The 27,931-nt window shown below is 43.4% G+C and overlaps 1 protein-coding gene across 2 annotated transcripts; it reads left to right on the top strand.

Moving 5' to 3' along the window:
- Nucleotides 1-1,249: 1,249 nt before the first annotated feature.
- NAB1 (NGFI-A binding protein 1) lies at nucleotides 1,250-27,931 on the top strand. 2 transcript variants are annotated; one of them, XM_063341705.1, is made up of 8 exons: nucleotides 1,250-1,685; nucleotides 7,126-7,959; nucleotides 13,546-13,679; nucleotides 14,696-14,747; nucleotides 20,196-20,306; nucleotides 22,637-22,778; nucleotides 23,956-24,105; nucleotides 25,214-27,931. In XM_063341705.1, exons 2-8 carry the CDS (start codon nucleotides 7,141-7,143, stop codon nucleotides 25,303-25,305), a joined length of 1,500 nt encoding a protein of 499 aa, XP_063197775.1. In that variant the 5' UTR covers nucleotides 1,250-1,685; nucleotides 7,126-7,140; the 3' UTR covers nucleotides 25,306-27,931. The 2 variants fall into 2 exon arrangements, with proteins under 2 accessions (XP_063197775.1, XP_063197776.1); XM_063341706.1 differs by lacking the exon at nucleotides 1,250-1,685 and adding an exon at nucleotides 1,972-2,360.

The following is a 27,931-nucleotide window of genomic DNA, read 5'->3' as shown; positions in this document are numbered from 1 at the left end:
AGGTACAATGCAGCCTTCTGCTACCCACCGTATTGACGGGAAGGCAACGAAACCTGAGCGGAAACCCTGAGTGATAAGGATTCCTGGCTACGGGAAGAGTCGGACATTGGCTACAAGCCAAGCGTATTTTATTGAGGCTCATTTTCCTCACTAATTTTTTCATCCGTTTTCTATTGTTACCTGCACTAAACAGAATTTACATTATTAAAACCTCTTATTTTAATCAACTCTCCATCAGTTAAATAAATACATGGCATCATTTCTCCTCACTTGACTTGACACTTGGTATTTTGTACAGACTTAAAAAAAAAATACGAAGAAACTCTAATGAAATCCCAGTATCTTAAAAAAGGGGCGTTTGTTTTGACCCTAGCCTGGACAAGACTCCTGTGAGGAGCAACAATTCCATTTCCCGCGGCCACGTTACATTTCGTATGTTGAGTTTTTAAGAAGAAAAATCTGCCACTGGGTTATCGAATGGCCAATGGTGATTAGCTCGTGAAGCTGTGGATGGAGGTCCTCGACATGGCCACCTCAAGTACCCCGAGCTGCCACCAGCAGCTGGCATCATCGCTACACCCCGGAGGAACAAAAGGCGGCCAAAAAGGAAGATCAGCTTTATTTCTGCTCGGTGTTTTGAGTTCTGCCAGGCATGTCACGGGCTGCGGTGTACCGTCACCTCCCGTGCCGGGGTCTCTCGCCAGGTCTAAGGATGTCCTTCCTGCCGGCGGCGCTCGGAGGGGCGGTGGGAGCAGGGGGGCAGCTCTCCAGGCGCGGGGAGGCCCGAGACCATCAGGCGGTAACACCAAACCACGGCCACGGAGCCGTTCCCACGCACCTCGCGCTTGGATAACGGCTGCACCCATTGCCGGGGCAGGCGCGGGGCAGGGAGGGGGAGGAGGACGCGGATGAGGAAGGCGCCGCTCGCCCCGGAGAGGTGATGCGTGCTGCCCCGCAACCTGGGCGATGGGTGACTCGGGCCGGCGAGTCTTCCCCTGGCCGGTCCCCTGCCCAGCCGGCTGGAAGGTGTCACCCGCTCCACGCCGCCCAGATCCCGCTGCTTCCGCCGGCGGGGCGTCACCCAGCCTGTCCCCGGAGGGTGCCCCGGTCGGCGGGGCGGGGCGGGGCGGGGCGGCCGCGGCGGGGCGCGCTGCCGGTGCGGCGGGGAAGGGGGGGCGGGGGAGCGGGAGGGGGGCGGCCCCCGCCGGGCGCTGCGTCAGGCGGCGGCCGCGCGTGGGCGGGCGGCGGCAGCGCGCGCGGGATCTCCCCATGTGACCGCGCGGGAGGGGGCGGTGTGTGCGCGGGGCGGGGGCCGGCGGCGGGGACGGGGCACCGGGGGGGTGGGGGGGCGGGGGCGGCGCTAGGCCGCTCCCTCCCGCTCCCCCGCCCGCCCGCTCGGCCTCCGCGCACGGCAGGCGCGGCCGCGACGAGGCGAGCTGCGCGGGGTGGCCCGCCTGGCCTCCCCCACCCCCCCGCTCCTCGCCCCCCGCCTCGGCGGCAGCAGCGAGGCGGTGGCGGGGACCGGCTCGCCCACCCGCCCCGTCGATGGGAAAGGAGGAGCCTGGGCCGGCGGCGCGCAGGCGGGGGGGGCGCTGGCAGGAACTTCGGCGGGGCTGAGTCTGCGGAGCCGGGACGGCATCGAGGGAAGCCCCGGGCGGCCGGTGGCGACGGCAGCCTACTGCAGAGTACGTGCGGGACGGGACGGGGCCGCGGGGGCTGGGGCAGCCCGGGGCCGGCCCCGGGGGGGACGGCCGGAAGGAGCGGGCGGGGGGTGCGTGGGTGATTCCCGGAGAAATCCGGCGCGGGGGGGGCGCGGGGGGCGGAAAGTACAGCAACGTCCCTGCCGTCTCCGCTGCTGCGGTGCGGGGGCGGCGGGGAGGGACGGGACGGGACGGGCGGGACGGGACGGGAGCGGGCGGGGGCGGCGCCCCGCCGGCGGGCTGCCGGCCCAGCGCAGGGGTACCGGGGCGGGAGCGGGGGAGCGGCGCTGTGGTACCGGCCGCCCCCCCTCCATCCCCCGGCTTTGCAGTGCGGTGCCCCTCCGCGGCCTCCCCCCCAGCGCAGTGGTTCACCCCCTCCTTCCGCCCCGCGGCCGTTGGCGGGACGTGAGGGCTGTCCGGGGCCGCTGGCTCCAGGCGCCGCCGGCCGGGCCGGGCCGGGGGGAGGCCGCCCCGCCTGTCCGCCGCCCGGGAACCCGTGTAGCCGTTACGGAGGAGCGGCCGCCGGGGAAGCTTCGGGGCCCCAGCTCGGGGGTGTTCCTGTCAGCGGGCTTGGCGGCTGCCCCCCCGCCCCCGCGTCGGCTCTCTTCCGCGGCCTGCCCGGGGCCGGCGGCGGCCGTGTGGCGGCGGGCATGCCGGGCGGTAGGTAACCCTCCCCGGGCCGCGCTCGGGTGGGACGCTCGCACCGATCGGGTGGGAGTCGTGAAGTATTTGGGCTCTTTTTTCTTTTTTTTTTTTTTTTTTTTTTCCAGCCCTTACACGGGTTTGTGGGGGTTTTTTTTGCACGTTTCAAGTTTCTTATTAGTTGAGGTGAGATATGCATCTGTATTTGAATGCGAAGCTCACTTAATAGATTGTATTTTGGCACATCTCGGAGCTAGACAAGAGTTTTTAATTTGTGAAGTCTCGCTTCTGCAGCTACATGTAATTTTCTTCTCCTGCTAAAAGTCCTTTGGAAACGCTGCAAAAATGTAATGAATATGCAAAGCAGCCAAGCTCTCAAATCCAAATCCGGTTTGTCTTCAGAGACTTTTCAAAACGCCCAAAGTGATCAAGATATATTATGAAATAATCACTTTTTCCTAAAATACAGGAATGTGATGTTTCGCACTTTCTCCTTGTGCGTATTCCTAATTTAATTGGTGACAGCTCAAATATAATTCACCTGAAATAAAAATCTCTAAAAACCGGTTTAGGGTTGCTCAATTGCTCTTACTTCTAGTGCAGCCTTAAAAAGCAGGAAAACTGCTAGCGAAGTCGTTGCCCCGCGCTTACATCCCCCAACTCCCGCGTTTTCCTTCTCCCAATCCCTCACCCACGCCCACCACCTGCTCGCTGCAGCCGTGTATCTTCCTGCCACCTCCGGGAAACGTGCCGCTCCGAACTCGGACCAGGCAGAATGGGGAGAAACGTTTGTTTTCCCCTGCTTAAAGATGTTGAGCTGGGCTGCTGCCGCCGCTGGTTGTCTTGATAGAGGGAGCCAGTTGCAGGAATAGGTTGCGATTCCTGCACTGATTGTTTACAAATACTTGGTAGTGCTCTGTGGTGTCTTTGTGGTTGTTGTTTTGCTTTTTTCCAGGAGTTATGTTTGTGGTCAGAATTAAGGTGACATCCCGCGTTTGGAGAGGAGGGCATGGCGTGTGGGGTGGGAGGCTGTGGATGTGGATGAGGTAATGTGGAAGATGAGAACGCGTGGCTGTGGGTTGCAAAGGCTGAGTGAAAAATCTAACTTGTGATTGCCGGGTTCTTCTGTGGCCATAACAGCATGCAACCTTGCATGTATTTTAAACAGCTTTTGTCTGTGGCGGGGAATTTCCTAGCTTCTTTGTTCATTCTATATGTGTAAAATGTGAAAGACAGCTGCTTTTCCCTTTGTGTTCCCACACTCCTTACGGGTATGGACGATGAGCAAAGAAAGGGGAGAAGCAGCAGCTCAACTGCCATCGCTGTGTTCATTTATTGCTGCAGACCTTCCCATGCCAGCTTCACATGCCTGCCTTTTGCCATAAAAGGGTTTGCAGCTGGCCGTACCTTAGAAGATCTACTTGCTTGCTCCTAAGGCAGCAGATCATTCTGGTGAGCTTCTTAGGGTTTGCCAGAGGACGTTACCAGGCTGTTGCTCCTGAACCGGGTTTGTTTGGGATCACAGATCAGAAAGCCTAAAGCTCACTGAGCAGGCTGTAGAAGAGGGGGAACACACGCGGTGCCCCAGCATTTTACCCGAGGTGCTCTCTCTGGTGAGGAGCATACTCAAGTCTCCTGGCTGTGAGCTTGCCCCGCGTCTTCTTGTTGCGTAATTACTTCTCGTGCTCACCCGTTGCCCCAAAAGTACGGCCCCAGCTGCACTAAATGAGAACAGCAGTGATGGAAAGCAGTACTTTATGTCTCTTAGATGCAATTTAAAGGTCACCTGAAAGATGTGTGGTGCTGAGACTTGAGTGGGTGTGCTTAGCACGGCTTTGCCGTAGCTGGATAGGTAAGCAAAGCTAGGCAGCAACAGCAATGCCATGTGTCCTTTGGGTTAACGGTCTCTTCTCATTCTGGCAGTGCTGCGCTGCTTTCTCAGCAAGCCTTGTTTGTTGCTTGTCCTCCTCTTAAGCCTCATCTTACTCCTCCAGGTTGACTAGCTTACCTGCTGTCCCGGCTTTGTGGGCTGTGAGCTGAGCCGAACCAGTGGAGTGGGCTGGTAGTGTCTGGAAAAGCAACATAGCTGGTGGCGTGGCGAGGCTGTCTCGGGGAGGGGAGGTAGCCTTCCCCTTGTAAAAGTTTAGAAATACTTGGGATGTTGTTGAGGTGAGTGCGGAACAAACTCGGTCTAACGAGAGGAGAAAAGAGGTCAAAAGGAGAAGTGTTTGGAAATGTAATGCAGAAATTGGTGGCAATCTTAAATGGAAAATTCGCGTGGCCCTCTCAGGAGTTGCTGTACTAAATTTGGAAAACAGAATTTGTCTTTAAAGTACAAAACAAAGGGGTTTCAGTCTTGCTTTAAATGCAAATCTCAACGCAGTCTGAACTGTGGACTCGCTACTGACGCCTCCATAGTACATATTAATCCAGTTTTATCTGTCATGAGGAGATTTGTTGATTAGAAGCCTCTAGGTAAAGGCTGCTCATGGACTGTTGCTGCTCTTCCAGCCTGTGGGCTGGAAAAATGAGCTCCATGCCTTGCCTGCAGCTCTTGGGCTGTGTGTAATTTCGCTGCCACCATCCTCCCTGGATTCAATTTAGCTCTCTGCACAAAGTCCATTTATGTAGATTTATGTAGATTTTGTGCCAAGATGGATGACTCTCGGAGCAAACGGGTATTCTTCTAACAGTTATGTAAGTTAATTTGTGGTATTGATGGTAGAAAGTCAGCATCATTTGAAATGGGAGGGTAGGAACAGTTTACTGAAATGCCACTAAACCATAAGCTGTGAGTTTTGTTTGTCTTGTCAAAGTTTGTATGGAATGGGAGGATTTTTCTAAGAACGTCTGTGAAGTAATGACAGTTTTTAAAATACTGAATTATGTCCTGTTTTCAGGATTACCTTAAGTGAGTGATTTTCCTCATTTTCCTTTCATTTCCACATCTTTGAGTGTAGATAGTAATTAATTGTTTTTTTGCAACTATTATTTTTGAAAGCTAAAATGTATTTCTAAAATAAATAGCTCTTAAATGTTTCCAGTTTGACCCTGAGTTCCGAAGTGTGCAGTTTATTAGCTCTTGAGCTCACCAGCCGCTCCTTGAGGTGGCTGCTGAGATCTAAACGGCTTTTGCTGTCCGTTCTGTTTTACAAATACCAGTGTACAAAGAATGATACGTGCAGCTGGTGGTTTGGGGTTTTTTGTACTTTTTGTGGTGTTTTTTTTCCGGGGCTTTTCTTCCTGAAGAGACCGGCTGTAGGTATTCTGTTCCTGTTGCACTTATTTTTGTAAGGGTGGCCTCCTAATTTTATTTTTCTCTAGTAGAGTTTAATCAAAGTTTTTTAGCAAAAGCCTGATCTTTCAGATGCCCCCTGAACAGAAGTTGAGTTCTGTTTGTTACACCTGTACATTTATTTTGAATCGCTGAAGAAAAAGCGCATATTATAAAAAAAAAAAAAAAAAAAAAGCCAAAGTGCAAATTGTAAAAATAGTTTCTGCTTTAGTTTTCTTTTGATTATCAGTCTCCCAATGCCCCTAAGCATACATACATTCTTGCATTGGAGTTTTGGGGGGAGGGGGGTTGCACGTTATTAAAATAGTTTCCCCTCAATGTGTGCAAATCGTTCTGTAAGTGCTGATTTTTAGGTTTCTACTGCGCGTTTTTTAAAGTACAATGTGATGGTAGAGCTAGAGTAATGTTAGCAGACCAGCTCCATGTTTTAGTTCTGTTGCTTTCCCAACCAACCGTAAATTACATGCTTTAGACCTTATTGATTGGTGGTTTAGCGTAATACTGGAAATTACTCGCTTGTAGTTGTGAAAGCCATCGTAGAGTGAAGAGGTATGTGTGATCTTAGAATTCTCTGAAGAGTTTATTATTTGCAGGCTAACTGGGGATAACGGGTTTTATGAAGTTGAAACTCGTGCAAATGTTTTTTCTGCAGCCATAAGGGTAGAATACTGCTGCAGTTTGTCTGTTGGGAGCCCTTACAGCGCAATTGCTGCATTGCTGAATAGTATTTCATGGCGTAAGTATCAATGACACGCAGGCCTGTTAGCAAATGCAGCAGGCAGGTGAATTCAGAGTAATGTTTTTAAACTATATGTGTTGGAATCCATCAGTATTTTTGCTTTGTCTGTGGATGTTGCTGCCATAATTAAGATCAGCAGAGACACTAGATCCTTTTTCTGTGAAATGGGGGGAAACTGTAGAAGTACTTGGTTCTGAAACACCATTTTGCTGATCCAGCTTCATTAATCCTCTGGGGTTCTGTGAAGCACTTTTCCTTGCTTTCCTTTTACAGCCCTCCACACCGCTATGGGGGAAACGATTTGGAATTAAGGAAAATCGAAACTGATGAGCTTTTTTTCTTCAGGGGATCACGTATTCAGTAATTCTTAGGAGTGTTTTGTGATCATTTTGATCTGAAGACATAAAAGAGAGTCAAGTAGAAGCAGTGAGCAATATTGAATGACATTCTTGGGAACAAACATGAAGTGGGAATGCTGAAAACAAGCTGGCTTCATGTTTGAATCATCTTTTTTGTAGGTGCATCGCAACTATCTGCTGATTTGTTTTTTCACAAATGTTTCCATTAAGTTAACTAGTAAAAAACCAGAGCTATTGCCCCTTTTTTCATTTCCATACGTGCTGTTATAATGAGAGAAAGGAATCCTGTCCTCTGAGTTGACAGCCTTACAGAAGGATTGGCGGTGGGGGGAATGCCTCTGGATGTCGGCGTTCTCATGCTCATCTTCTCTCTGTTTTTACTCCTTGCAGGTTCTGTCATCCGTGATGGCGTCAGCTCTACCCAGAACCCTTGGGGAATTGCAGCTGTATCGAATACTACAAAAAGCAAATCTCTTATTCTACTTCGATGCCTTTATTCAGCAGGGTGGTGATGATGTCCAGCAGCTCTGTGAAGCAGGTGAAGAGGAGTTTTTGGAGATAATGGCTCTCGTAGGCATGGCTAGCAAGCCCCTTCATGTTCGAAGGCTGCAGAAGGCTTTGAGGGACTGGGTCACAAACCCTGGTCTTTTTAACCAGCCTCTCACCTCCTTACCGGTCAGCAGCATTCCAATATATAAGCTGCCGGAAGGGTCTCCTGCGTGGCTGGGGATATCCTGCAGCAGTTACGAAAGGAACAGTAGCACCAGAGAGCCTCACCTGAAGATTCCAAAATGCGCTGCCACGACGTGCGTGCAAAGCGTGGGCGCAAGCAAATCCGATGTGGTGGGGAACTTATCGCTGCAGAGCGGCAGCGAACCGAGACTCTGGCAAGGACACCACACCACAGAGAGCGAACACAGCCTTTCCCCGGCTGACCTCGGCTCTCCGGCTTCACCAAAGGAAAACAGTGAGACCCTGGATGCCGCTGCTGCTCTGTCAGTTGCTGAATGTGTAGAACGTATGGTTCCCTCCCTGCCCAAAAGTGACTCCAATGAAGTCAAGGAGTTACTGAAAACAAATAAGAAACTGGCAAAGATGATTGGTCACATCTTTGAGATGAGTGATGAGGACCCTCACAAAGAGGAGGAGATCAGGAAGTACAGTGCAATATATGGCAGATTTGACTCGAAAAGAAAGGATGGCAAGCATCTCACCCTCCACGAGGTAATATACCTTGAGCGACAGTGTGCTTCCTCCCCTAGTCCTACACCTTTTATGAGATGTTGTTCACAGGGTACACTTCTTGTACGGGCAGTTCTCAGCGGGTGACGAGAGTTGTGTGTTTTACAGGCGCTGTAGGCAGTCCTGCCCTGGGATGGAAATCTTGGGTGCAGTAGAAGTACCCTTTCCTGGGTGGGTGGGTGCGTGCATGTGTGCGCTGATGACTTCAACTTGGCGTCATCAGACTGCTCGGTCACTGGTGTGGCCTGTCAGACAGAGGGTTTAAACGGTTTTGTTCTGAAACAGCAAACCAGTGTTGAACTGAGTGTGGCCCTTGGGATTTTAGGTATTCGGCACTTTTTTAAAGCGGTACTGTCTTGGTGCTCCTTTGCAGCTTTGAGAGTAGTCAGATTGTTTGGAAGATTAGTAACTAAAATTGCTTGTGTCTGGTAACAGGATCACCTGGCTTGGTTACTGCCCTCTGCTGTCTTCCCTCTCCTCCAGACCCTGCTGTGTAGCTTGTGCCCTCGAGGTAAAAAGGATTCTGCTGATGAGGTCTCTAAACCCAGTGGGGTGGGATTTTTTTTTTGTGTGTGTGAATTGGGATGAAGCTTGATTATACAACCTGCGGGGTTTTTTGGACACAGTAGTCTTAAGCCGGTCAAGTGAAGTGCAGACTATGTGAGGAGGAAGGGAAAGGACCCTCTCTGGTATAGGTGGGTGGCTGTAATTTGAAGGTTAGTCCTTTAATACCTGCGTAGCATCTGTTCCCTCTTGTCCTTAAAAGTCCACGCGGGCCTCCTTTGCCTCTCTTCTGGCATTCTTGAGGCTCACACTGCGTATGTTGTAACGCAATAGGTGTGTCTGTGTGGGGAATAGTTCCCTAGTGCCAAAGTACAGTACAAGAGGAGAACAAAATTCAAAGCAGTGCCAAAACGCTGTTGATATGAATGCTGCATCAGCATTTTCACAGTTAACAGTGATTGCAAAATTTCAGTTGGATTTAAAATTTGGCATGTAAGGCTTAGCTCCCAAAAGGAAAGGCAATGTTTATATTACAGGAGTGCCAAAAAGACTGTACTGGCTTTAGCCTTTTTTCGCTTCAAGAAGAAGTTTTGTAGGTGTGTGATCCATAGCATAAGACTAGGTTCTCTTTATGGTTCTGAGCAGAAGGGCAGAAGAAATCAAGGCGTGTTTCTTTACATTTTTGTTTATGTATTTACATTTATAAGGCAACTGCACACCACCAGCAGTTACTTCACTAGGGCTTTTACTACAGACTGGGGAGACGCTTCCAAGGGAACTTGTCAGTAGTCAGCCGCATTTGTACTGCAGAGTTTTAGTTGTGCAGCTTTCACTTATGTGCTTTGTGGCTTTATGTTGAACACTTATAATCTATGAATTCATCCAGTGTGCAAGAACAGATCTCGTCCTACTCTCCTGACCTTGCGGAAGTCTCTCCCGTAACAGAACAAGTTGCGTATGAGATGGAGGGCTTTTGCAGTCTCTTATATGGGGTAGCGGCTGCAGAAAATAGGCTGAAATCTGGGCAGACTTCTCAAAGGACAATTTCTTGGCATCTAGCAGTGTAATGGGAAGTGGGTGCCAGGGCCAGCTGTTGTCAGGTGTGTGGTAACCTCATGAGCAGCTCTACAAAGCTGGAAGAGTGAATAGTGGGGTGGTAGTTTGAAGGAGCAGTGTAGCAAAGAACTGGAAGAAAGGATGACTGCTCTGCCGCCTTTATTTTTTTTAGTACTGCACTACAGATCTTTACTACATCATTGTAAAACCATGTTTAAAAATGGAATGAGAGCATGGTTTGGCTTTAGGAAATATTTCTATCGCTATTATGATTAAGGGCACAAGATCAAAGGAGTATGTGGTTGACTTATGCCTCACTTACGCATATGGGGCCTCGCGGAACTTGATGGGAACTGCACTCATGCAAACAAGAAGAATTTGCTCATAATTGGTTTACTGTTTGCTTAAAGAGGCCGGATTTTACAAAGTTTTGTCTTGAACGGTTTTCTCTCCGTTTTCATTTTAAAGCAGAAAACATACAAATAGTAGCAATGAGAGCATTTTTTTGTTTAAAATCTGCTAAACCAGAGTTTGCCTTTTGTAAGCTGAACTTCAGTGGATTTTTGTTTTTGATGGCTTAAACAATTTGCTGCTCAGAAGGAAGGACCTTAAACAACCAGGGAGGTAAGTTTCTGCTTGTCCAGAGACTGTGTTTCTGCACGTGTTACTACATTCCAAGGCTGTCATTCTGCCTCGCAGTTCAAGGTTTCTCCTTGCAGCTGGCAAGGAGCAGCTGAATAAACTTCACTGAATTTAAAAAGCTTAAGTAGGGGTTAGCTTCTTAATGTAAAGATCAGGGTATCTGTCTCCTCTAGCAGAGTGGAGCTGCATGCAAATTAAACTCAAACTTGATGGAATTATTTGGTGGCGAATCAGTGAGAATGTTCTCTGTTTCAGTACGAACACTGGAGGGTCTCAGAGGGCCTGAGCAGCCATTAGAGACCAGTGAGAGCTGTAGACACTGAGCTGGTTTGGAAGCCTGTGCTATTGGTAGGAGTATTTGCATAGGGCACTGATCTAGCATAAAATCTGATGCGGAATCTTTCCAAGATGTTTCAGAACTAATAAGTGTACCGTCCTTAATCCATCCTATTGTCTCGATATGACACAGCTTTTCAAGCATGGAGGGCGCTTTATGTTTAAAGTTGGACTGGAGGAGGGATGAGTACAAGGCATGCCCTTGAACTTGGTGACCCAGGCATGTTTGAGTCAGATTTGTAACTTGCGTGTTAATATTTCAGTGCTTGCCTCGGTACCTATAAAACTGAAAAAAATCCTGTTTAATTGTCTGAGAAACAGGAATAAGAAAGGCAAGTGGTAAATTCTGTCTAGCTTGGTCTTTTCCTTTTCTTTTGCTGACTCACCAAAACAGTAGGCTTGGTATTTAATTATGTTTTTTTTAGTGGGGGAATCTATGAACCCCATCAGATGGGAATATACCCGTGCTTCTCCGTAGAGCCGGTATGGTTATGTGCTGCTCCGTGTCATTAAGGCTTCCAGCAAACAGAATCTTTATTTTTAGGCATGCAAAATGCTTTCTATCTCTAGTATTATGCCTCCTGAAAAAGGCAGGAAGCCATGATGCACTTCAATTCAGTAAGTCTGGATGTGACCTGAAAGAAGAAACTAGGAAAAACAAACAAACAAACATTTGGCTTTTCTTATATATTAGGATAAACAGCATTTGCCTATAACTACCCAAAGCATTTTCAGTCATTTCAGCTCTTTGCAGCCTTTCAACACTTTATTGAGGGATTAAAAAAGCATCTTGAATTATTTTGTAACTATTAGCCATATTATTCCTCCTCAGCAAAGTAATAGCTATCACTGTTACAGAACTTAATGCCTGCTTGGGATGGTAATTCTTCTCATCAGTGTTGTATTAATCTTTTTTTTTTGTATCTACTTTTTTCCCTGTGTTTTTTTATGAAAAGATAGGACCAGTTGTTCTACAATGTCTGTCTCAGGGGTAATAGTCTGTTATTTTTGTACATTGTTTTGTAGGAACATAGTAACCTAGAGATGTTTCACAGATTAAACCTAAACTTTCCACCCTTGTACATCTGATCTCTCTGAGATTTTTTTTTTTTTTGGTCTGTATAGAGACTAAAGGATCAAGCAACATCCCAAGTTTGCCTGTTAAAGACATGTTTGCACTCTGATTAGTATTCAGGTATTGCAGGAAATGCCGTACTCAGATCAGAGGCTTTTATGCTAAACACAGGAAAAAATGCTTGTGAAATATTAGGAACAGCAGGTCTGTGTGAGGTTTTACTAGAAATACTCCATGGGCACAGGCCACTGAGAGAATCTCAGCTCTTCTGATACATGTTGTTGGTTTTTCAACCTCCCTGGAGAACAAGTGTCGCATTGGGCAAAATATAATTTTTTTTTTTCTAATTTGGATGTCATCAAGCACTGTGGCGAAGGACAGCATGGTTGCCTGTTGTTCATGTCTTATGACAGCCTCCATCCTTCAGGGACGGAGCGTGCTGGGTTTTGGGTGAGGTGCTGGCCTCCGTGATTTAATTCACAGGTGACGTTCTGCAGGGTGGTAGACAGTGGGGTAAAGCAGCAAGTTTCTTTGTCTTCTCCCAAGAGATGCTGTTTAACTGCAGACCTGCTGGTCTGTCCTCAGCTTCACCTTCCATCCACTTCCATGAAAAGTGCTTCTTGTAAGAGCAGTGTTTTTGGTGTCTGAGGCCACGCGTGTGTGGTCCTGCCCATCCTCAGCCGCATAACCTCGCGTGCTGAACCACGGCTGTTCTTTTGCACTTGCCAGATCAAGGTTTGTGCCATGTCGGCCCATCATGAATATGCTGACTGTGCTTTGAAAACCTAGCTGCTTGGTAATATTCACTAGCCCGAGATGGATACAGAACATACTGTTGACGGTAGTAGCAAAGCTTAGGTTGTGCTCCTTTGCGAGAAGCCAAGCCCATTCAAAGCAGCTTAATTTCCAGAAATAAAGAGTAGAAGAGTTGTGGGCACTTGGGAAAAATACCAAAAATACCTGCAGTGTTCAGTTGGCCTCTTGCTGTTACGCCTCATTACAAATGCTGGCTGTTCTTCAGCTGAGGAAGAAGTGAAAATGTCTCTTCAGCCCCTGCTTACTGTGGAAGGAGCGGGGAATCTTCTCTCCAGCGTCTCGGTTTCAATGTCTCTCATTGCATTAATATTTTTGTTGTTGGTCCACACTGTTGACCATAGGTTTTTCAGACAGTGCTATTGTTAAGCTGGTATAATTCATGACAGTATCACCACTTCCTACGGGCTTCTGAAGAGCATTGTGAAACCGTTTTGAGCCTTAACTTTAAAGTGTTTTTTTTCCCCTCTTTATGAAACTATTGCCAGCAGCAGAGGCACTAGAAATGTGTCCTGGCAGGCTGAGGAAAACATCCTTGTTGCAAGTTACATTTGATTCATGTCTGAAGATAGTCTTCACAAACATGAGGGTGAGAAACACAGCTAAAAAAAGTTTAATCGTTTCTTAAACCATCACCTTCTACAGAATTTATGCTGCATTCACCAGGGAAAGCCATCTGTACCCACACTGTCAGGGTTTTTTTGTGGGTTTGTGTTTGGTTGGTTTTTTTTTTTTTTTTTCCCCCTGAGTCCTGGGCATATTGCGTTTATAAAAATAGTATTCCCTGTAAACCAGGCTTTGGGAGCCAAACACTGTGAACCTTCAGAGCTACTGTTTTATACTGAGATTTAATTAATGCTGGGATAAGGCACAAGCAGCGCACATTGAGACAGTCTTACAATAATGTTTTACTTTAAAGGACAGTAAATGCACCAACTACATTTATATCTTTTCTCAGAGGCTTACCTGTCTTGGTAAGGGTATAAAAGAGAAGAAACCCTCCAGGGTTTAGTATACAATTATAGGTAATTTTACTTGCCATTGACATTTTTTTATTATTTCAGAAGAACAGGTACTTTTATGAGCACAACGGGTGAAAGTATACAAAACCATAAATCCCTGTTTTTGTGTTTAATTTGCAGCTAACAGTTAATGAAGCAGCCGCTCAGCTGTGTGTAAAAGATAACGCGTTGTTGACCAGGAGAGATGAACTCTTCGCTCTAGCTCGGCAAATCTCTCGAGAAGTTACATACAAGTATACTTACAGGACCACCAAGTAAGATTTTAATTAACTCAAAGGACGTTTACTTTCAGGGAGCTAATCAGTCTGATAGCATTTCTTTTGAAGCACTAGAGACGCTTCCTTCTTGCTCTTTAGCTAGCAAAGTGCTCTTCTGAGGAGGGTAGGAAAATGCCATTTAAGTCGTGAAGCTTTTAAACTGCTAAGATTTAGCTGTCTTGAATTACCTTTTTATTTCCTCTCTAGTTTTCCAGATTTTGTGATGATAGTGCTTGTTGAGAGACATCTGAGAGGCTGGCGATTTCAAGTATTTAAGGCATTTGTGTATTTCAAGTTAATGTAAATAGGCAGAGTAGCCAAAGTTGCTTGATGTATCAATTATTTTTTTTTCCAAACACAGATTTGGCTTGTTAGTTTCCAGAGAATGAAAAAGACAAGATCATAGGGAGTGACTTACAAACTTGCTCTAAAAGAACTGAAGCTAGTCCTAATTTTTGCTGTTACTGTTCTGTTAAATTAACTGCCCTTGTGAAAAAGTGACGAAGGCTTAACAGCTTTTAAAGACAATTAAAACATTACAGTGAATACATATGATTGAAAGTCTTGATACTTTCTATATATTGTTCTTAAACGTTAACTCCCTGATATGTGTAATACAGTATCCTTTCAAAATACATTTTCTTACACTTCTAGGAGCTTTTTATGGTTTTCCCTTGCGCCCCTTTCTTCCATAGTGATTAATGTAAATACACATCCGTTCTGGGTAAGCAATGCCAAAGGCATTTCTGTAACTTTCTGTGCTCAGGTAGCTTTGCTTTCTGTTAGGAAGAAAAGTGCATGAGTTTCTCGACACCTTTGAAAAGGACACAAGGCCCTTATATTCCTCTATATTTGAGTGACATTTACTGCCAAGTCCAAGTGAATTGAAGGCTTTTTCTGTGTATCTCACTTGTTCTTGCTTGATTAATTTTTCAATCATGTTTTTCATGATTATTTCTGATGGTCGGGGTTAATGTGTTGTTTACTGATAGTGTATGTGTCTTCTCTTCTAGATCTAAATGTGGAGAAAGGGATGAGCTGTCACCAAAGAGAATCAAGATAGAGGTACAGTAACGTGACTTCTGTATTTTGACCTATGCATGCTAAAATTCGCTTTTGTTTTGAAGGGATCTGTGTTAAGGAAATTTGTCAAAAAAACGTCTGACAGACAGTTGATGGGTGTGAGAGAGAGAGGGGGAGAACATCACCACCGTCTCTGCAAATGTCTTCTGCTTGATGGAGAAACCTGTAGGAACAAGGGTAAAGAGTAGGATTTACTTCATGGTAAAGTTACTGTCAGGGTTTTGCACTCTTGAGTAGGAGGGAGAGGAGTGGGACTTACTGACTTCCTGTAGTGGAATAAGCTCAACTGCTGTAGCATGTCTTTCCGTAAGGCCTCCTGCTTTTAAGTCACTGTGGGGTAGGGTTTTCTTAATTTGCTAGAGTCTGCTTTTGATCATGTCCAGAATCCAGAGTTCTGGGTAAGGATTGATAGCAGAATACTAGCCATCTCTGGCTGTGCTATAAATTATAAAACTGATAACATTGAAAAGTTAAAAGCTGACAAATTGTTGTGCCTGTAGATATTAATTTACAGGTTTTGTAACTATTTTTCTGTAAAAAGCACATGTATACATGGCTAATGTATACACCTGTGCAAGGTGTTGCTTAGGGAGATGCTGGGAGTTTCTTATTAGGAGCAGTTTCTCCTAAGAAGAAACTCCTAACACGTTCTTCAGTTACCACTGCTGGAAAGTAAATTTGAGGCCTTTTAATAAAAAAAAAAAAAAAAAAAAATTAAGTATGTACCTATATATATAGGAATAGCAGATCCTCCTTTTTAATTTATTTTTTAAACAAGTTACTGTTTCGTGGGTATCTAATTCATCCTTAATGTTGTGAAGTTTTTTTATTGTACTTCTTATTCCAAAAGGTGTAGGTTAAATATGCATTAAAAGGTAAGCTAGGCCTGAGCTAGATTTGTATTTGACACGGCTATGTAATATATTCTTTAACTGTAGTTGCAACGTATTCTGGAATGCTTTTCTCATACGTAACTCATTCTGTGATAAATGATGCACTAAATGCAAGGCTTTCATTTTTTTTCGGTAGTGCGAGACTTTGTTACCTGTACAAAGGCTTTTCCTGTGAAGCAAACCCCAGTGTGAGCCACTAGTTTTGAAAAGGCACTTATGAATAGCTGTAGAGGAGTTATTTTAATTTTTTTTATTTATTAAGTTCCATCAGTCTGTGTACAGTTGTAGTTTGAGTTTACGTAATATAAAATAAATAAAATAAAACATACATGTGCACTTTTTACTGGTAGCCTTGGTGATAAGTCAGTAAGGATTTGCTTTGACCGATTCTGGTTCTTCGATCCACAAAAAAGAGCAGGGAAAAGCTATGTTAAATGGTTGTGTCCCCCTTCACCATTATCTGCCTTGACCAACGCGTTGCAGGATGGTTGCTTGAGTCTCCCCTCTTTTGTCCAGCGTAGTCCTAATTTATAAGAGCTGTTGGGGAGCTGCCGCTCCTCTGCTTGAAATTGTTCACTGACTAATATATTAGATTTCAGCATTAGGAAGTTTTTCCTTCGTTCAGTAATAATTGACGATGAGCAAGTATCTAAAATGACACACTACAAGGGAGGTGCTTTTTTCCACAGGATCTTCATTGAAGGAAGAAGTAAAATTAAAATCCTGAAAAATACAGGCTGAAACTTCGTGTTTTGGAGAGCAGGAAATTGGGGCAGCTTTAGGGAATGTGCATTCACTCATTTTCTGTGTGGTGAAATCTTGAGAGTCTGGAAGACCTGCTTTCTGTAGGCACTGTTTAGTTCAGTAATTCTGAGAACGGATGTTCACTTGGTTTTCTTTTTATCTAAAATTACCAGTCATATTTTAAAATGCTTGTGAAAATGTCATGTCCTAACTGTAAAAATTAGTATTTCAGAAATATGACTTTTTTCCACAATAAGAAATTTAAAAAAATAGCTTAATGAAATAATTCATTTGATAGCATTATTAATTTTGAAATGAACAGTGTTGTTGTCAGCATAAATGTCTTTTTCCATACAAATTTGGGAGTCTTCTAAGGAGTAAACCATTACTTCAGTGCATTATAATTCTGAGGTACACTGTAAATCATGGACTTTTCTTCAAAGATACTAAAAAAGGATGCTGTACTACACAGTACATCACTTCTACATGTAGTGTTTTTGGTTCTTGGGGCTTGCATTTTGCAAAAAAAAAAAAAGTCTTAGTAGTACATTTGGGGATTTTGGGGGGGTGGTAAGTTTGTTTTTAGAAAGGTGGAGGTAAAAATGAAAATGGTAGCAAATGCTGCAGATTTTTTTTCTGTTCCGGATAAGAATTCCTTTTCCTATTTTTAAGGTTGTAATGCTTAATTGTGGCTCTGTTAGCTCACCATCGTGCTAATACCATGCAGAGCATCTGAACATGGGTGATTTTTTTTGTTGTTGTTGTAACTAGCTCTGTCTTTTTCGTTTTTCTTTCCTTTTTTTTTTTTTTTCTTTTGGTAAAGGTCATTTTGCCTTTCTGTTTTAAGGCTGAACTCTGTATTTTGATTCACCATTCCTTTACCCGTTAGTCATTAATGTCTCTGCAAAGCATGGTCTAAAATACTAGTGCTTGAATTTGGAAAGTCTTCACACCCTGTGTGCATCGTGTAAAAGATTACTTAAAAAAAAAAAAGGATGAGTTAATTTCCTGATACGTAATAACACTTAAAAAAACCTCCGGAGAGACTCTGAAGGTCATCCCTGAGCAGAGCTGTGTGTGCAAGCTGCACCATTGCCGGGTTACAGCCACCATTGTAAATTTATCCTCTTCGTGAATATGAAACTCACACAAGCATTACAAAGAAACAATATGCCATGAATTACATCAAATTACCTGTAAAAGCCTTTCTCTTCCCCTGTGAGCTCTCCCCCTCTTATTCGTAGAGTGGGTGGGCGAGCTGTGGGAGTGAAGTGTGGAGCGGAGAAGGGAAAAAATTCCAGGCAAATGACAGACTAAAGGCGTGGAGGCAGTGAAAAAGGGAATGGAGTGAATTGGGATTTGGAAGCAGATTATAAAAAAGGGGTTATCGTTCCTAAATCTGCACTGGACAAAGAGCAGCACAGGAGAATGGGGATGGAAATGGCTTATCCTCCTGCCGAGCAGGGATCCCTCCTGCCTAGGTGTTGCGGGGTGGGGGGACCCCTTATTTTGTCATCTTCCGTGACTCAGTACCGGCATCGCTCAAAGCGATGAGCTGTTGTGGCACCAATTAGAAAGCAAAACAAGTCACAGGTATATCACGCAGAAGTCGTGGAGGGAGAGGCTGCGTTGGGGTTGATGAGGTTCCCCTTCAGAGTCGCTGCGAACAGCCAAGACGGCAAAGAGAGAGTTTTAAAAATACTCTTGCCGTCTGTGGTATAAAGGACAGTTGAACAAGAGGGATGGGGAGAGCTTGCAAAAGCTGGTTTCACAAAGCGCAGTGGGAGTCGGGGGCACAGGCAGGGAGGCCTGAGTGGAGGCTGGGAGGAAGCGTCTTCCCTCGGTGCCGGTACAGGTGGAGGGAGAGGAGAGAAAAGGCCCACCTCCACCATTGCTGAGGGGGTTGTAAAGAAAACCAGTGCAAGTGTAGGATTTGTGTTTTTTCACAAAAACAGCAAAAGCAGTAGAAGCTACTGTTTGCCTAGGAAAAATGTCATTAGAGGGAGCGAAAAAGCACATGTGGGACTGAGAACATCTGCTGCACGAAGCTGCTTGAAAAACAACCGAGCAGCAGCGTGGCAAAACAAAAATGCTGCGCTGCACGCAGCAGGCTCTTCTGACCGCAGAGGGAGAAGGAGCTGCCGGGCAAACCTGGTCCTGCCTGGCCCAGCGGCTCCTCCTCAGCCCTCACCGAAGGGGCAGGGGGGAGGAGAACGGCCGGCAGCGGGGAAGGGCTCGGGGAAGGTGATCCAGAGCTGCATCGTCATCGAGAGCTGTCTGTGTGACTGATGGGTGACAGTCAAGGCAAGAGGCAGCAGCGGGCAGCTGGCCCCGCTTTTGGGAAACAGCCTTTGGTTTTGTATTGGCAAGTGATCAGAGATGCGCTGTAAAGAGCCGTGTTACCTGTTATGTTGCAAAAATAGAATCCTGAGTGATAGGTTTTTGTGTATTCAGTTTCTCATCTTCCTACATATAATCAGGTCTTCCAGACAAATTCAGGTCTAACTATGAAAATGGTCAGGGCTTGTGGAAGTGTACTGCAAAGCCTTTGTTTCTAGAGGATGAGGTTTTGTGGCAATTTACCTGGTTATGAAATTTTGCATGTGTTTTTCCCTGAGGGAGTATGTTGGGTGGATAAAAGTAATATGCAGTGTTTGGACATATTTTTTCCTGAGCACAAAGAATAGCTTTATTGGCATTATGTTGCACTAAGGGTCTGGCCACCTGACGCGGGTCTGACCATCTCCCTGCGGGCAGCCTGCCAGGGGCATGGACCTTGTAAGTCGTTCCCCTGTGGTTTTCTGAAAGATCACTTTTCTTGTTCTTGGGTTGTAATTTGTCCAGCTATTATCGAAAATGTTATTTACATGCACGTGCTTCTAGAATCCACAAGGAAAATATACCTCATTTGGTGTACTTTTGGTGCCTGGGTCTACGGATCCTCAGTGACAGATGTCACTGTTTTCAGGTTTGGGGTCTGTCTTAAGATCTCTGGCTGCTTCTCATGTTTTAACAGTCACCTATACTGTGCTTTTGTAAACATTTCTGGGTGTTCCTCTATTTTACATGAGCTTTCCTTTTATAATGCCAAGCAGGATAAATTTCTCATCTTGAACCTTTGCTTCGATGATTAATTTATTTTAATGGAGTCTGGCAGGCTTTCACAGGAACTTTATTTGCTTTACATATGCAAGCTGCAAAAGAGATTTGCATGTCATAAGCATTTGAGACTGAAAGACTTATTGAATCATTATTTCCCATAGTATATAAAGTCTTTGCCACCCTGCTTTTAAAATAGTGATATTTCATTTTGTGATACTAGCATAGGTACTGTGTGAAATACATTGAATTTTGGGAGGCTTTGCTTGGTTTCTCACGGTTAGTATATCCAGCTGCCGTACCTTATTCTCAACTACATATAGACTTGATTTTTGAGGATCTCTAAAGCTGCTGTAATGAGTGACAGAAACCACGGGCCTGAATCTGCCTGGCAAGGCTGACTGTAAACTAGTTTAATGTCAGTGACAACAGTAGTCTGGATTCACCTGAAACTGTGAGAGAGGAGATGTGATTGTGTTTGCCGTTTTAGATATACAGCAGTTGTTGTAGAGGGGCTGTGTGTGTTTTATGTGCAAACTTAAATGAAGTGGATAGCATGAACGTGTAAATTGCAGTCCAGAATTTTCACAGAAGTTCAGGAATGTGTTTTTGGTTTTTTGAGTATACAGAGAGGGTAAAGAAAAAAACAATAATATATCTCTCTTGGTGTTTGGTTTCTTCTTATGCTCAATAGGATGGTTATCCTGATTTCCAGGACACAGTCCAGACACTCTATCAGCAAGACAAAATGCCACTCGCTTTGGCTAAAGGAAAGAGTGAAGACCCAACAGCTCTTAATTCCCAGGTAAATCAACTACACTACACTGTGAATAATAGAGGCCATGTCTTTGTACGTTGATTTGGAGGTATTGTTTTGATGGCTGAAGTAATTACTGTCAATTTTCAAAGGCTACCTAGCTTAGCTGTGATTGCATCACTCTTAATTTGGGTTTACCTTCAGAAACTATTCTGATACAGTGCTACAGCTTTACCCTTGTTAGTTCCAAGGAGGTAAGATCAAGTGTAGTAAGCTTGAAAATACGTGATTGCCTGTTGGGAGCAAGTAGGGTACTATTGGTACAGTATGTGCTGTGTTACTTGTGTTATTAGCTATAAATGGAAAGTTCAAGTTACTGAGTCTACTGAGAAATAGAGTAGGCGATCTTGGAGTCCTCAGTTCTGACGTTTCTTGTAAGAAGAAAGGCCAATATATTTAGGAAATAGTGAGCCTCTGGATCTGAGAGGAGAAATCGCCTTTCTAAATAACATCTAGCCTGGTGGAAGTGCAGTATTTTCAAGTATCCAGAAAGCTTTTTATAAATGAAGACAGGTTTCCGATTATTTCTTTGTCTTTTCTGTACTGTGTCCCAGCCTTGAGGCAAAATACGTATCTCCTACTGCCGGTTGATGTCAAGGAGGGATTTTATGCTAAGTTGTAACAAGTTTTATTTTGTATAGCTGGTTTGGGCAAACGTAATCACTGAATTTTCATGTAAGATTACATTTTGGAGTTACACTCGTGTTTTCTGAGACTAGATGTGTTACCCTGTCTCTTACCTTCTATTGCAAAGTAATGTACAGTCATACAATCTGTTCATTGTGATACATCAAAAAGCAATTGTGCTACGTGTTCTGATGTCACACAGTGATTAAATGAACTTAATTTTTGCAAGCTTATTTTCATCTTGTATACGCTTTAAAGTTTTCTTTGGTCGCTGCTACATAGCAATGAACTAGAGATTTATTTTAAGCTTAAATGCATCTGCAACTCTACAGGTTTTTCTGTGATGAGAAGTGTCATTGCAGTTTAAAATTTATCCCAGTTAAATAACAGTGATTTAGAAATGTTTTATTCTTTTAGAAATTTATTTTACAGTTCAAAAGGTGTAACAGGAGTGACAGAGTAGCAAAGTTAAAGCACACTTGAAAGTAAACTATTTGAAAATAGTTTCTTTTTTCACCTACCTCCCAAGACCAAGCTTGAGCTATCAGTGTTCTTCTGCAGAACCTGATGAGCTCTAAGCCAGAGTAAGTAAATACTGGTCGTGTCATTACCCTGCTGCCAGGGTCATCGCTGTGCTGGAGAACCTCAGACTTTGCTGGTCTCTTGTGTTGTCATTGCATTTGTAAATTGTTAAACTATGCTGAGTAAGCAGACTTTGGTGGGAAGTCAGGGCTTTCATCCTCTCCCAAGAAAAGTTACGTCCTCTGCAATTAATAGGCCTCAGTACTAGTTGAAACAATTCCATCATTACCAGAAAGAGAAATGAATTTTTTCCTATCAGTCGCAGCTGTTTAAGTTCGTACACTTTCAGTTCTTATGCTCACTGTGGCTTTTCTAAATCAACTTTCTTGACTTGTGATTTTCTTTTTAGTTTTGCAAGATGCTTATTTACATTCTCAAGAACAAGATTATATTGAAAGTTAGAATTCTCTTGGCATTAAAGTCAATGACAAACATTAAGACGCCATTTCCTCCCACGTTGCACTGCATTGTTTAGTTTCACTCTCTAGAGGTGTATAGGTCTTGTTCTTCTTCTAGACAGACGTTTCACACCTTTATCCCCCACAAACATACTGTCATCCTACACGTTCAGAATGGCAGATTTTTAAGCTTGTGTAGTGCTGTTTCCTAAAATAAAGATTCCAAGATGTCTGGTGAAATCTTGGCATAAGTTTTTAGCAGATGTTGCCATTGCTCTTGGAATACTTTGTGAAGACATGTATTTGAACAGAACTAACTGGATAATTAAGACATTATTTTTTTGCTTTTCTTGATATTCTCTTCACATAACCTGCAGTCCTAAAGTGCAGAAAGTGTTTTTTGTGTGTTTTTGAAGCAGATAATTTAATGTTGCATTTCTGCGTGGATGAACTACAGCAGCTTGCATTTTAAGTATTCTTGAGTGACTCAGATGTACAGTATGAAAATCTTCATGGGTGCAAAAATATTTTGTTTGCTTGATGGTTTTGAAGAAACTGTAAAGCACACATCTGTACATATGAGTCAACAAAAACCTATATCTAGGCTTTTAGTCTTTTTGATTTGATATTGTTTTTTTCCCTGTGTTTTGACTCACTATATGTATGTATATATAGAGAAGGTTGTTTTGGTTTTTTTTGCTTTATTTGCAGTCAGAAAAGGTGATGGCAAAACAGATGGAGTTTCTTTGCAACCAGGCTGCATTAGAGAGACGTCTTTCCACAGGGTGTTACAGACAAAACTCAGAAGAGCACAGCCCCAATGGCATGTCATTAGATAATGCTGACGGACAAGGTACGGTAGCTCCCAGGCATGGCGTTGCTGCTTAGCGAATGCATTTGATATTATGCAACCTTTGTCAATGGTGTTATTTATCTAGTGTAGAACACTGAGCACTGAATGGACAAGACAAGATCTCTGCCCTGGAGTGCTTGCAGTCTAAATAGTGCAATCAGATGTACAGTCAGGTTACTCTTAATGCACCTGGGCAAACTGCTTTCCCTATGGATAACGTGAGAGGGAAGAGGTAGGGTGCGCTGCTATTGTTGAGGGCAGAACTTGGCTCTAGCTTTATTCTAAGTTTTGAAAATAGCGCAGAATGTTGCATTTTGTTTGTGTTCTTGCTCTGTGGAAATCGAAAGTAAAGCAGGTAATGTAGTTGGTACCCCTTTTTGTGTACCTGTTTGTGCAGTCTCAGAACAAAACCTGAGGAGCTAGCTATGTAAATTACTTAGAACTAAGCAGATTCTAATGATGTTCTTAGTAGCTTGTTGTTCTTCAAAAAGCTTACAGTTTTGTGGTTATCTCTTTGATTTACCAACTGGCTATTCCTTAGCTTGAATTAATTTTAGGAGTGTTTGTTTTGCTTCTGTTGGGTTTTCTTTTTTTTACTGTTGTGAAATGAGACAAAATGTTACAAACATGAGAAATACAAACAGAAGTTCTTTTATCTGTTTTTTAAGAGCTAGTTTGTTTAAGGAGGGGGGAAGACAAGCAGTGGAGGGAGAAATGAACGGAATTGATATAACTAAGCATTAAAATGTAGGTTTTCATTTGTGTGTAGCAATGTGTCATTTGTGTCAAGCAATGTAGTACACAAGTACACAGGAAGAATTAGGTGTGTGGATTCAGCTCTTCTTGATAGTGCAAGTTGCTTTTACACTACTTATCCATTCTGCAGTGGGAGTGTGAATTTTTACGATCTCAAAGGGTTTTTTGATCAGAATAAGAGAGATTTTTTACTTTTTTTTTTTTTATCTGGCTGTGTCCCTTTCTCGCAGTGCCTGTGGAACAGTCTGCAAAGCAGCATATTTACATAAGCCTTGTTTTGCCAGAAGTCTTTCCTGAGCAGCTGGAATTTAGGATATGCTTTTGCTGATAGAATTAGTATGTCTTTAAATCTCTACCTGTTTTTTTTTTTTATATTGTTTTGCTTTTAATGCATCAATGTTTTGCTGTGAATAACTTGCAGGTGAAAGACCGCTGAATCTCCGAATGTCAAATCTGCCAAGTAGACAGTTGCAGCACATTTCACTTGATGGAGAGCAGCATGTTGGAAAACCTCTGTGCAGTGATTTGATCCGGCTTTACCCCAGTGGTGAGGCAAAGTCCCAGTCCTCGGGTTAGTCCTGTCCATTGTAAATTACCCACCATTTCTTAAAAAGCCTGTGATGAACCTTACTGATACATGATGTCTCTGAGTGAAGAAGCCAGTAGCTCAGCCTGGCACGCTTCCTGTGTAACCTTTAAATCAAGGCTTTAGACAAAACTTTGAGGAGTGTTACTGGCTAATCTAGAATCAGATTGAATATTAATTGGGGAAAGCTTAAAGGATACAGTAACTAGGGTTCAATAAGCAAGTTCTGGCATGTGTCTGTCTTCAGAGAGCAGTATTGAACCGAACTAGTGCTGTCGTTATAATGCAGTTTAATTATAATGTGGCTTCACTCTGTATAAAGGAACCAGGCTTTTTTTTTATAAAAAACCTTGTTATTCTGGTTTATAAGGACCTAGCACTGTTCTGTTCCGTGAACAAAATTGTGCAGTAAGTATTTCGAACTGAGTTTCCCTTTCACTGACTTCTGCTCACTGGCAGACTTGTCATTTACCTCTGGCTGGCATCAGGAGACACTCATTCTAAGTTTGATAGAAGACAGCAAGAATTCCTTTGTGAAATATGTATGGCTGGTTAAAGTTTAATACTTGGCACACTGAGATAAAGCCAGAAATTCTTGAGACTTTTGCAACTTCAGGAATAATAAAATCCTACCCGAGTTTAGAATATGCAATGGAAAAGAGGTTATTAGAAAGAAAAGATGGAAAAGCAGTTGTCTTGAAGACCGGGCAGAATCTTGCATCTTCCCCTTTGGTATATTGCAATCTTAGCTCACCTTTTTTGCAGTTTGTCCCGGTGATAATTCACGTAGTGAAATTTCTAGTTGGGGATTTTTTACCAGTTCCCTTTCAAAATGCAAGTGAAGAGTGCATCATCCCGGAGCGAATTGAAGCAAATCAGTGGTGATTACTCTGTCATCACTGCAATGTAACTCAGGTGGTTTTAACCCAGCTGGGCTCAAGCCCAGGAGGAGAAGGCAGAATTTATTGCTTCAACTGTTAGTATCCATATGCTTCGTGGACCTTTTTCTTGAATTAAGAACAGAATATATTTGTTTCCAAGCAGTGGTTTTAACGTCTTTTTTTTTCTTTGTTTCTTTCTTTTTTTAATGCAGAAGGCCTCGGTATTTTAAAGGATTTTCCTCATTCGGCTTTTAACAATGTAGAAAGGAAGGTCATAAAAACAGAACCTGAAGACACAAGATAGTCATTCTGCTCTGGAAAACGGTGTCATAGTAAAGAATGAAACTTCACAAGAGAAAAAAAACCAGCCTTAATAACCAGTGTTGCCTCATTCAAATAAGAGATTTCAATAGCCAAAGCCTAAGAACTGGTACAGTAATCTGTGGAAACATGAAAGCAAGAGACACTGCAAACTAAAACAGTAATACAGGTGGATAAACATTCCTGTAAAAGTGGTTTTATAACGTGGGAGGATTCACAAATTAATATTGTGGGTCTTCATTATTTAAGAATGTATTATGTATTTGTATAACTTATCAAAGTAAATCTAGATGTCGGGACGTGTATTGAGTCCAGTAGATGTGGCTACAGTTCATTTTACTTGAAATTTCAGTGTCTACTTTAAGTGTACCTAGCGTACATATGGTTGTTAAACGTTTGAATTGAAAATCCTTGGAGAATTAGAAATGCGAACCTCGTGACACAATTAACAGCAAGTTTGCAACAATATTTGTAGAAAAAAAGAAAAATGCATAAAATATTTCATGGTTTAAAATGTTATGTGGATATAGCATTTGATAGACCTAGACCCTGATTCTGTATTATAGCGGACGTACTTGACACTTAACTGTTGTTACATCACTTGCAATGGTTTCAGCAGCCTTTGTGTAACACACTCACAGCGTAATACCTACCTACAGTTCAGGAGTGTAGAAAATGCCAGGTGGAGTACGGAAGAGTCCATGTGACTGGCTGCCATTCCGTTGGGAAAAACTATGGGTTTATATACTGTACAACTGCTAAACACTCATTTGGTAGGAAACCCGAGAGACCGAGTAGCATGGACAGGGCTGCAAAAATTGTGATTCAGACCATTATGACTTTTTTAGACTTCTCTGTGGATCTTTTTTAGGAGAAAAAAAAAAATGCATCCTAGGTGTGGCAAAGATGAAATATGATGCAGGATTTATGCATCGGTGTAAAAGGTTGCACTTGATATCCAGAAACCGTAAGATCTTTTGGAGGAGAGAGGCAAGGAGTTACGTCTTTAACATGTGACTCCTTATTAAGTGCTGTCCAGCCCACGTGATTCTATGAATATACCGTATACTGCATACAGTATGCCAATACGTTTCTTTATATATGTGATTAATTAACATCTGTATTCTTTATTTATTTGACAGTTTTTATTTTTTGTACATTTTCACTTTTGCAGATGTCATTTTTATCTAAGGAGAAGTAGTTGGCATATAACTTTGGAATTTACCCGTGTGTTTGTGTGCATCCATTTTTCCTCTGCGCAACTCCCTCAATACGAGTTGCTTCCCTGCGGCCAAAATAGTTATATGCCTCAGTTTCTGAATACAATTTTTGCCTATGACGTGTTCTGGAAGGGAAAGGGAGGGCTGAAGAAAGTAAGTTACCATGCCCGTGGGTAAACTTCCACATTCAGGTGTGCACTTCGTGTCTGCAGTTCGCTCTGTGTCATAGGTGTGTATTAACGATTCAGTCACCGTCTACGTTGTACTGAAACGGTCAGCAAAATGTGAGCTCAAATGTCTACACTGCAGTCTCTTATCACTGTAAACGTATCTAATTATTTTATCACTTTTGATTTGTGGAACAAAGCTTTATAGTAGAAACACCAGTAAACAACTTTTTATACTATTAAAATGTTTGGTTTTTTTAAAAAAAATGTTTCTTGAACTGTATGGTACTGTTTCACTTACTGAAGTATCTTACTTTAAGCAATGGAGTTCGCAGCTTTGCTGTTAGAAATAAGAGATTGAATGTGTAGTTATATTTCCTCTTTCCTGTTGTGTGAGCTAGTACTACGGATAAGATGTTTCTTCAGTTTGTAACGTTAGCCAGTGCCCTGGTTAGTACCTGAGCAGCTTTCACGAGACGCGTATGGAACTTGTTAAAGGACAGCTTAAGGTTTGAACTGTACAGCTTGAGTGACAGAAGGTGCCAAGCAACAAGGCTTTAGGGATGCAGGAAATGTTCTGTTATTTCAACATCTGGCACGAGCAAAAGTTGTGCGTGGATCGCAGAAGAAGCTCGTAAGCTTGCTGGTCTCTTCGATTGAAGTGAGAGGAAGGAAAAAGAACTTGCGAAGCAGCACGCTCTTTCAGTTGAGTCCAGAATTTATTTTGTAAACACTAATGTATTAAATTTGCTATAAATTAAAGGTATATAACAGTTATATTTTTGAGTTGTAAATACAGTACTTTGTGTCACCACCAGTTGGTTATCTCTAGAATGATATTTCAGTTTATAGTCCAACAGGCCATTTCAGTCTCAATAAGCTGGAAGCAATTTTTTTTACTGGTTTGCAGCTGTACGATTATTTTTTTTTTTTCTTTTTTACCTGGGCCGGGGTGGGGGGGAAGGTGGGAGGTACATTCCGAGATTGCACATACATTTGGTAATCGCAAATATTCAAGCATTGGTCTTTCCGTGACAAAGGTCTGGGTGGACTGCAAGTTGGCTAGCCTCTGGAGGTGCAGGTGAAGGCTTGCCCTCCTCTGCTCTGGAAGGGTTGCTAGATTCAGGGTACTCGGGATCAAAGGCCAGCCCTGCACATGATGCCTGTTCTTATTCACATGTTTATATTGTTGCTTACAAAATAAAATTCACCGTGAGAACTC

Source organism: Chroicocephalus ridibundus, chromosome 7 (assembly GCF_963924245.1).
Source record: "Chroicocephalus ridibundus chromosome 7, bChrRid1.1, whole genome shotgun sequence".
In the NCBI taxonomy this organism is placed as follows: domain Eukaryota; kingdom Metazoa; phylum Chordata; class Aves; order Charadriiformes; family Laridae; genus Chroicocephalus; species Chroicocephalus ridibundus.
Note: the sequence above shows the minus strand (reverse complement) of the source record. Positions and strands in the feature narration are given on the sequence as shown.